This window comes from Pollachius pollachius, assembly GCF_949987615.1.
Source record: "Pollachius pollachius genome assembly, chromosome: 6".
Lineage (NCBI taxonomy): Eukaryota > Metazoa > Chordata > Actinopteri > Gadiformes > Gadidae > Pollachius > Pollachius pollachius.
In genome coordinates, this window is record NC_136939.1 from 17,274,549 (window position 1) to 17,285,622 (window position 11,074).

At 47.2% G+C, this 11,074-nt stretch overlaps 1 protein-coding gene across 1 annotated transcript; it reads right to left on the reverse strand.

Moving 5' to 3' along the window:
- Positions 1–268: 268 nt before the first annotated feature.
- LOC307076753 (four and a half LIM domains protein 1-like) lies at positions 269–10,982 on the reverse strand. The gene is made up of 6 exons (XM_079737857.1): positions 10,862–10,982; positions 4,017–4,199; positions 3,458–3,632; positions 2,560–2,729; positions 1,874–2,060; positions 269–1,484 (listed from the first exon to the last, which is right to left on the reverse strand). The coding sequence occupies exons 2-6, from the start codon at positions 4,170–4,172 to the stop codon at positions 1,333–1,335; spliced, it is 840 nt and encodes a 279-aa protein (XP_079593983.1). The 5' UTR covers positions 4,173–4,199; positions 10,862–10,982; the 3' UTR covers positions 269–1,332.
- Between the last annotated feature and the right edge of the window lie 92 nt (positions 10,983–11,074).

Sequence of the window (11,074 nt, forward strand, 5' to 3'; positions counted from 1 at the left end):
TGGAAATCCCTCCCCTTCAACCCTCCACAAATATAAGTATTTCTAAAATGAAGGCTACCTGTTATGTGTAACAGCCAGGAAATAAGGCATCCATCTTGATGTTCATAAGATCCCATTTATCCGTAGGTCTGCTGCTATACCTCGTCAGGCGACACATGTATCATTCACCCACCTGTACTGCCAAGGCGACAGAGTGAGATGAGTAATTTCATCCTCCATGAATTAATATGTAAGCAGAACCAAAAGAAAAGAGGCAACAAAATAATTGACACATTTTATTTTCGTTTAAAAGATAATTGAAAAAATAGATCATTTCTTTTTATCAAAGCATCGTTTTAGATATTTAGTTATTCCCTGTTTAGCAATTCAAAATCAAGAGTGACGCAAAGTGCTAAGAAATTGCAGCAAGCATAGATCCTACATTGTGAAAATGCAGAAAGATTCATTTAAGGGTCACAGTAATGATATATAAACATATAGTCTGCAATACATAATATATAAAAACATGCCAATCCATCATTTCATTTGATTCAGCTATTAGATAGCAAATGTTGAAAATACAACCATTCAAATCAGCTCATGCGAGAAAGTAGAGCCCCACTAGATGTGAGAGTAGAGCCCCACTAGATGTTAAAGTAGAGCCCCACTAGATGTTACAGTAGAGCCCCACTAGATGTTAGAGTAGAGCCCCACTAGATGTTAGAGTAGAGCCCCACTAGATGTTAGAGTAGAGCCCCACTAGATGATAGAGTAGAGCCCCACTAGATGTTAGAGTAGAGCCCCACTAGATGTTACAGTAGAGCCCCACTAGATGTGAGAGTAGAGCCCCACTAGATGTGAGAGTAGAGCCCCACTAGATGTGAGAGTAGAGCCCCACTAGATGTGAGAGTAGAGCCCCACTAGATGTTAGAGTAGAGCCCCATTACATGTTACAGTAAAGCCCCACTAGATGTTACAGTAGAGCCCCACTAGATGTGAGAGTAGAGCCCCATTACATGTTACAGTAGAGCCCCACTAGATGTTACAGAAGAGCCCCACTAGTTGTTAAAGTAGAGCCCCATTACATGTTACAGTAGAGCCCCACGAGATGTGAGAGTAGAGCCCCATTACATGTTACAGTAGAGCCCCACTAGTTGTTACAGTAGAGCCCCACTAGTTGTTAAAGTAGAGCCCAACTAGATGTTAGAGTAGAGCCCCACTAGATGTTAAAGTATAGCCCCACTAGATGTTAGAGTAGAGCCCCACTAGATGTTAGAGTAGAGCCCCACTAGATGTTAGAGTAGAGCCCCACTAGTTGTTAAAGTAGAGCCCCACTGGATGTGTCTGCAGGGTTCACTTGTTGGCACAGTCGGCACAGAGCACGTCCTTCCCCTGGGGCACGAAGGACTTGTCGGCGAGGCCAATGGAGCACCTCTTGCAGGTGAAGCAGAAGTCGTGCCAGGAGCAGCCATCATACTTCACCACATTCACCGCCTTACCCAACCCTGGGGGGAGAAGGTCCTGGGTTAGATACGGTTAGAGGGACAGAAGGACAGACCAATGGATCGATAGCAGAGAGATAGATGGCTAGAGAGGTAGATAGATAGATAGCTAGACAGATAGATGGCTAGAGAGATAGTAGGCTAGAGAGGTAGATGGCAGAGAGAGAGAGATAGATTGCTGGAGATATAGGTGGCTCGAGCTATAGGCGGCCCTAGAGAGAGAGATAGAGAGTGATAGAGCTAGAGGAAGCGATTCAGATAGAGGTAGATATACAAAAAGAGGTAGAAATAAAAGTAGAGATAGAGGTAGAGGTATAGAATCAGATAGAGATAGAGGTAGATATCCAGATAGAGATAGAGACAGAGATATAGGTAGATAAAGAGGGCCAGACCTGTGATGGGGTTGTGGCAGCCAGCACACTTCTGGGCCACAGATGACTTGAAGCAGCCCAGACAGAAGTTCTTCCCCTCGTGCGGGTAGAAGCTAGTGCCAGCCAGAGTCTTGGAGCAGGCGCTGCACACGAAGCAGTGGCTGTGCCAGGGCTCCTCCTTGTAGGTTATTCCTGCCGAGGTGATGGGCTGAGAGGAGAGAGGAGAGAGGAGAGATGAGGAGGAGGAGGAGAGGAGGAGAGGACAGAGGGGAGAGGAGTGAGGAGAGGAGGAGGAGAGAGGAGAGTAGAGGAGAGAAGTGGAGAGTAGAGGGGGAGGGGAGAGGAGAGGAGAGGGGGAGAAGAGAGGAGAGCGGTGGGGGGGGAGAGGGGAGAGGGTAGAGGGTAGAGGAGAGAGGAGGAGAGGAAAGAAAAGAAAGGAGAGGAGGGGATGAGGGGAGAGGAGGGCAGGGGAGAGGAGAGGAGAGAAGAGGAGAGTAGAGGAGAGGAGGAGAGGAAGGGGAGAGTAGAGGAGAGAGTCGAAAGGAGTAGAGGAAAGAAGAAAGAGGAGAGAGGGGGGAGAGGAGAGGATGGGTCAAGAGTGAACAGAGGAAGAGGGGTAATTTTTGAACATTAGAACGGTTGGAGATCAGATTACAACAGAAGTTTTAACAGGTAATTAATAAGTATATTGATACTGCAAAAAGTACCTGTTTGCAGGCGACACACTGCTTAGCGAACTTCTTTTCGTGGCACGGGGTGCAGTACACATCACTTCCTTTGGTGAGGAAACTCTGCGATCCGATTGGGCGTTTACACTGGTAGCAAGTGAAGCACTCGTTGTGCCAGGAGTTGCCTTTGTACTCCACGCTCTCTGTGCCTGGGGCAGAAAGACAGGATGGCTTTAGAGTGAATCAATAACAAGGACAACCTCCTTCTTAATGGCTGGAAACACTTCACATCTTTTGATAAATATTCATTAGAAGTACAGGTAATCCTATACAGTAAACCATCAAACCACAAACATCACAATCGTGGACAAAATAATACTTTACAGCATTATTAAAACTCCAATTCTACAATCTTCTATTGCTGCTACTTCACCTTATCTCACCTTATCTCACCTTCTCTCTTCTGACCTCCCCTCACCTTCTCTGGCATCACCTCACCTCACCTCACCTTATCCTCTCACCTTTACCTCTGTCGTCTCACCTCATCTGATCTCAGATCCCCTCCTCATTTACATTTACATTTAGGGCCTTTTATCCAAAGCGATTACAACCATTCTCTAACACATTCACACACCAACGGCGGAGTCAACCACGCAGGGCCAAACACAGCTTGTTGAGAGCAGTCAGGGTGAGGCGTCTTGCTCAGGGACACCTCGACATTCGGCTAACAGGAGCCGGGGATCGAACTAGCAACTTTCTGGTTACCAGTCAATCCGCTCTACCTGCTTTGCTGATGCAGCTACCACTACCTGTAAAGGCCACAGGAGGGCGAGAGAGAGACATGTCCAGTGCCTGTCCTCCTCTCTAGGCTCCCAGTGAGTGTGTCCTCTGTACCCCCCCTTGTCCGTGTAGCGTTCCAGGCGAAGGCGGTCCCTACCGGCGGTGATGGCCTTGTAGCAGCCGTGGCAGCGGGGCGCGTCCTCCGTGGAGTTGCACTTCCCACACAGGATGCGCTGGTCCTTAGTGTTGAAGGGCTCCTTGGCGAGCGGCTTGTAGCAGGAGGCGCAGCGGAAGCAGCTCTCATGCCAGGAGCGCCCCTTGTGGCTGAGCTCCTACAGGACCCGAGGGATGGAGATATTAGGAGTAATTATGGTCATGTTATTATTTTAATAATAATAACCAATGTGTAACCACTGAAAGGACTGAGGGATCCCTCTGAACGCCTTCAAACTTCCACAACATGATGATGCGTCCACAAGGGGGCAGTGTAGCCTCTCCAATCCCCGGTGGAGAACGGCTGCATGTGTTTGTGTGGAGCAGCGATGCCTGAGTAGACGTGAATCTTTGTGAATCTTGCATGGTCATAATTTACATGACGCACAAGTGTGGGCTGGTATGATCTCATGTGGGCCTGGGACGCCCAGTCAGACTGACTGAGATCAGGGTATCCAAAACTACATTGGCCAGACTTTACTTTTTCCGACACAAACACAAACCTTTGAGTCGACTGCGATGGGTTTGTGGCACGCGACGCAGCTGCTGGCGCAGAACTCTGAGTGGCAGCGGATGCACACGGCGCGGCCCTCGTTCCGCACGAAGCGCTTACCGCCCATGTCCTCGCGACAGTAGAAACAGCGGGTGGTGTCTGCCATGGCAACCAGGAGGGGGCGGGGTCACAGCTGGGGGGGTGGGGGGAGACATGGAGGTGAATAGGTACAAGAGGAATGAATAATGCTCTGGGATCTGGAATGTTGACAGCAGAGAGAGAGAGAGAGAGAGAGAGAGAGAGAATCACTCAGGAATAGTTGACCATACTCTTGGCATGGGGGGGGGGGGGGGGGGGGGGGGGGGGGGGGGGGGGGGTTGGGAACCAGAAGCAGAACATCCTTGTGCCTGTTCTCTTCAGAAGATATAGGATTATAATTTTGTGTTTTGGATAAAAACAACATGCTGGTTAGTGGCTCGTACAAATAGAAACAGAAGTTTAGGATGTTTGGAGTGTGTGTGTGTGTGTGTGTGTGTGTGTGTGTATGTGTGTGTGTGCTTGTGTGTGTGTGTGTGTGCCTGTGTGTGTGTGTGTGTGTGTGTATGAGTGTGTGTGTGCACTACATTGTGTAACAGAGTTTGGTTACGATTATTTCCACTTTAGGGTTTCCGCTTAATTACCGTGTGGAATTTCTGGAACGTGTGTGGGAAGTGCACATGTGAAAACCATATGTGTGTGTGTGTGTGTGCGTGCATGCGTGTGTGTGTGTGTGTGTGTGTGTGTGTGTGTGTGTGTGTGTGTGTGTGTGTGTGTGTGTGTGTGTGTGTGTGTGTGTTCTGCCACATGGAGGTGAATAGGTACAAGAGGAATGAATAATGCTCTGGGATCTGGAATGTTGACAGCTCTCTAACAAAAATTGAAACACACACACACAAACACACACACACACACACACACACACATTCCCACCCACACCCCCACCCCACAGACACACACACACATAAACCCAAACACACACACACACACAACCCCTGACATGCACACACATAAACCCACACACACCTTCACACACACACGCACACACCACACACACACCCTCCCCCCACACACACACACAAATACACCCACCCATACACCAGCATACACGCACACACACACACACATACTCACACATTTAAAAGGACTACTCCCTAGAAAACCACATCCTATACAATGAAAATAAAAAAAGAACACAAAGAACATGGGACTCTGCTCTGACCCATTTTTGATATTTTAAGATACACGCCCCACACATAATGTAACGCACTCTACTAAAATATACAATCCTACACAGATTCTGGCGTCAATCACTTTTCAGATATCTTACTAAAATGTTATTCAAAAATGATAATATAATATGATTCTATTATTTTCTTCCCTCAATACCCTGCCATGGGCTGGGAACAAGAGGAATCTGCAAGCTCCTGTTTTATTTACTCAGATAGTCTGTCAACCCCTCCTTTCCAGCCGACCTGGCCAAAGTCAGGCCAATCAGAAACGTTTATCTGTCTGGCCCCCCCAGGTTCAAACTGTCATCCAGCGGACCTGGCCCGGGTCGGCCAATCAGAACCTGACATGGGCGGGCTGGATAGGATGGCTAGATGACTAGGTGTGTTGAATCTGCTACCCGACAGTACTCACTGAACTGGAAGGTCTTCTCTAGAAGAAGATCAAACAATTGCACTTTAAGCTTTCCTGATAACAAAGATGCGTTTGCCTCTTCCGGCAGGAGTAGTTAAACATTTGCTCTTGATAAAAGCGTCTGCTAAATGCCCTGAGTCTGAATGATTTGTTAAACTTTTGATCAGGATAAAAGCGTCAGCTCAATGGCCATATTGGAAATGTATATGATTCAATAAGGCAGAGCCCAGCCTTTCGTCCCACGCTTCGTTGCTCTGGTGGGTGGCAGGTCTGTTCGCTTGTCTTCAGAAACCTCTGGTCTGGCCTGTGATGACGCCCCTTGGACTGAGAGGCTAATACGCCTTGGTGAATCTGGTGAGGTCTGGCTGCCCTCCAATCAGATTGAGACTCAAACTGTCATGTAGGTATATAATAAGCTGCACTGATTGAATACTTTTTCTTTAGTCTGCCTCAGAATATACTTAGAATAAGCTAAGCTATCATTCTACATGTCAAAATACAGAAGGCTCCATTGATGAATCATGATGTTTCCAACATCAACACGACCACTGGGCCACTAAACCCTACGACCCATGCACTCCACGTACTCATGGAGTCAGAAGGGAAACAGCATCATCGAAGGATACCGAGTAACACTTGAATGGAACTTCCTGCATGTAGTTAATGTCACACTTGCTCAATAAGTTCCCATTTTTCTAAAAGGCCGGAAATGGATGTATAAGGTCAAAAGGCCGTCGTCATGCCAACCTGTAAACGCCTAATGGCTCAGGAAATCTAAACCTAAACACGCTTCTGATTTCTTTCCCTCGATCAGATCCCAGAGGGGCCCTCTCTGACCCAGGGGCCGATAGCGGGGACAGTGTGTGGGACTGTCTGACTGTCTGTCTGTAGAACCACGGAGCAGGAGGCCTCTTTCATCTCAACCCGTCTGTCTACCGGCGTGATGAACGTTATCTAATGAGTTCTGGAGCCAAACAATGAGCCACGGGGAGCGGAGCGCAGCCGGTCCAGACACGAGCAGCAGACAGAGATAACAGGAACAAGGCCCTGGGGAGATCTGAAGACAACGCGGCCGCAGGTTCCAACGTCTGCAAGACTTCCACATATTGTAAATAAGACCTTTCCAGATCACCATGGAAACGGTTAGTGGCTGCATGGGAAATGTAGTCTTAGTAGTGGGTTACTAAATAGGTTCACACACCGAAACAAGATAACCTATATATGAAAGAACAATGTCGAGGAAAGCAGAGGAACATAAAGCAACATTCATGCTTTACCCAATCAACACACAGGATTTCTAGTCACAACAGAGCTTGAAACTAAAGTGCTGATCCAACCTAAATGTATCCTAGTTCTTTCCTTTCAGGACCCTTTTAATTACAAAGTTTAGGGTGCAGCTCCTCCCAAACGCCGGAAACCCATGGCAACAACACGCCTCCTAGCAACCGCAGGCTGAAAAAGACCTGCGAGGAGGGCAAACCCGCATGGCTGACATCAGAGAGAGAGAGAGAGAGAGAGCGAGCGCTCTATACGAGCAGAGGGAACATACAACAGTGTGCAACTGAGACGTGTGTGTGTGTGTGTGTCTGTGTGTGTCTGTGTGTGTCTGTGCGTGAGTGCGTGTGAGTGTGTGTGCGTGTGTGTGTTTGTGTTGGTTGGCATTAGCTTATTGCAGAAGAATTTGGTGGAAAGACGAGAAACGGGAAGTTTCTTTCAGTATGGTGGAGTTGGCACAGCCCATACACACACCCACCAATCCAACACACACCCAGCCACCCACACACTTGCATATCTGCACGCACACACAGGTCTCCCCTGGTCTTTGATTTGAAAGCATGTGTAGTAGTGCTTGTGACGCTAATCTCATTTAAAGGGTCCATGTCCCAGTCTCCGAATCTGTCCAACGGAACAGCAGAAGGTTCTGCTCTGTCCGTCAGGTGGTCTGTCAGACTGACACCAGGTTCATGAATGCAGAGATGTCTAACCCTAACACCACACACTTCTTGTTCTGAAATATAACACTTTGTAAAAACCTTCAGCCAAGTGTTTGGAAGTATGCTTACATTCAAATAAATGATTGCAATATCCTTGTATTATAACCAAGCAATCATAACAATTATCAATAACTCATAAACACTCTATGAACTTCTTATTTTCCCTAACCCTCAACCCAAAATCAATTTATTGTGTTATAAACTAGAAATTAAACCAAACAAACAACAAACAACCCAAAATAGAACAGTGTGACTGGGAAACTCTTCCCTCGACAGACCAAAGAATTATTCTATGGTCCTTCTTGTTTTTGCTCTAAGTGATTTAGCAGACGCTTGTATCCAAAGCAGCAACGGGCAGTGAATACGTGGGGGTAGGTAGGGGTTAGGAATCCCACTACTCCTGTCTCAGTGTTCTACTGAGGTCACCACTCCTCAGGGTTCTACTAAGGTCACCACTCCTTCTCTCTCAGTGTTCTACTAAGGTCACCCCTCCTTCTCTCTCAGTGTTCTACTAAGGTCACCACTCCTTCTCTCTCAGTGTTCTACTAAGGTCACCCCTCCTTCTCTCTCAGTGTTCTACTAAGGTCACCACTCCTTCTCTCTCAGTGTTCTACTAAGGTCACCCCTCCTTCTCTCTCAGTGTTCTACTAAGGTCACCCCTCCTTCTCTCTCAGTGTTCTACTAAGGTCACCCCTCCTTCTCTCTCAGTGTTCTACTAAGGTCAACACTCCTTCTCTCTCAGTGTTCTACTTAGGTCACCACTCCTCAGTGTTCTACTAAGGTCACCACTCCTTCTCTCTCAGTGTTCTACTAAGGTCACCACTCCTTCTCTCTCAGTGTTCTACTAAGGTCACCACTCCTTCTCTCTCAGTGTTCTACTAAGGTCACCACTCCTCAGTGTTCTACTAAGGTCACCACTCCTCAGTGTTCTACTAAGGTCACCACTCCTTCTCTCTCAGTGTTCTACTAAGGTCACCACTCCTCAGTGTTCTACTAAGGTCACCACTCCTCAGTGTTCTACTAAGGTCACCCCTCCTTCTCTCTCAGTGTTCTACTAAGGTCACCACTCCTTCTCTCTCAGTGTTCTACTAAGGTCACCACTCCTCAGTGTTCTACTAAGGTCACCACTCCTCAGTGTTCTACTAAGGTCACCACTCCTTCGCTCTCAGTGTTCTACTAAGGTCACCCCTCCTTCTCTCTCAGTGTTCTACTAAGGTCACCACTCCTCAGTGTTCTACTAAGGTCACCACTCCTCAGTGTTCTACTAAGGTCACCACTCCTTCTCTCTCAGTGTTCTACTAAGGTCACCACTCCTCAGTGTTCTACTAAGGTCACCACTCCTCAGTGTTCTACTAAGGTCACCACTCCTTCTCTCTCAGTGTTCTACTAAGGTCACCACTCCTTCTCTCTCAGTGTTCTACTAAGGTCACCACTCCTCAGTGTTCTACTAAGGTCACCACTCCTTCTCTCTCAGTGTTCTACTAAGGTCACCACTCCTTCTCTCTCAGTGTTCTACTAAGGTCACCACTCCTCAGTGTTCTACTAAGGTCACCACTCCTCAGTGTTCTACTAAGGTCACCCCTCCTTCTCTCTCAGTGTTCTACTAAGGTCACCACTCCTTCTCTCTCAGTGTTCTACTAAGGTCACCACTCCTTCTCTCTCAGTGTTCTACTAAGGTCACCACTCCTCAGTGTTCTACTAAGGTCACCACTCCTCAGTGTTCTACTAAGGTCACCCCTCCTTCTCTCTCAGTGTTCTACTAAGGTCACCACTCCTTCTCTCTCAGTGTTCTACTAAGGTCACCACTCCTTCTCTCTCAGTGTTCTACTAAGGTCACCACTCCTTCTCTCTCAGTGTTCTACTAAGGTCACCACTCCTTCTCTCTCAGTGTTCTACTAAGGTCACCACTCCTTCTCTCTCAGTGTTCTACTGAGGTCAATCAGTCACAAAGGGCAGCTGACATGGAGTCATCTAGACCAATTTCGAAATAATCTGATCAGTTAGGTGTGTTTGTGTGTGTGTGTGTGGTTTGTTAGCGCTGAGCACACAGTGTCGCCACTAAGAATTTAACCAACATTAAGGAACAACATCCACACAACACACCCACAGTCTTGCATTGCTTGGTTTCCTAACATTGGCGGAATGTGATATCACATCACATGCCCAAACACAAAAAATCGACTGTTTGATTTGATTTGATATCAGGAAAACAGTGTCCCTAGGTGCTAAACCCCCTCCCCCCTAGTAGTGGTGTGCGGTGGTACACGGCCAGGACAAATGAATGTAACCTTCATTCTGCTTCTGCAGTCATTGTGACACTTAAAATCTTAGCGACAAAACATAACACAGTTACCATGGCATTGGACAACACAACAATGCATTTTTATGGGACATCATGTGGTGAGGTCATATTAGTTAGTTGATTAGTTGAGCGTATGTGAGTGTGCGTGTGTGTGTGTGTGTGTGTGTGTGTGTGTGTGTGTGGGGGGGGGGGGGGGGGGGGGGGGGGGGTCTGTGAATAGAGGAAGTGTGAGTTACTTAGGGTCCCTCGCCTGTTGACGTGAGTTGACGACTCACTTTATTGCTATGAACCTAAAGAAAGTAGTTGTTTTACCGTTTAATACAGAATGTTTTAAACGTCCATTTATTGGACCTGGTTGCAGAGCCATATACCTAAACTTAACGTTTGAGACTTCTTTCTTTGAGAAAAATACCAGCCCAGGCTTTTAGCTGTGCATTTTTACAAATTTTTTCCCCAGATTTCTGCAGAAGAGAAAAAAAAATATTAACCGAAAACAGATTTAAGGAGAAGGCTTCCAGGAGTCACCGTGTTCAACTCTCGTTGAGCTTTGGTGAGAAAGTGAACGAGTACAGGGACGGATAGACGGATAGACCGACAGACACACAGCCAGACAGACATTAAGCATTAACGTGTAGGACATTTCATTGTGAAATCCCATGTTTTGAATCTTGTGGCTGTCTCATAAAGGCTGATTCCAAACTCGGAGCACACGGACGCGCTGGTTTAATCTGTAACCACCTCAGCTCCTAATGATGACTACTAGACACCTCGGAGGGAAACATGTAGGACAGAAGTCTCCAACGTTACGGGAGTCGAAGCTAAATCAAAGAGGCGTTAACCCATACTGATCTACCAGATATAATATCTCATCCAACTTACCGAAGGAAGGATGACAGCCAGGTAAGTTGGTCTGACGAAGTTCCCTCGCGTTCTAGTCAACGGTGCGTGGGACGTCCGACGGGAGGGTTTCTTTCCCCCCCCCCCCTTTCAGTGTGACTAAAACCCTGAACCAATAGAAATGAGGAGTCAGAAACAGCTCCTTATAAACTGACTAAGAGATGTTTTCGTGCTCAGGATGTGGAAAATGTGTAG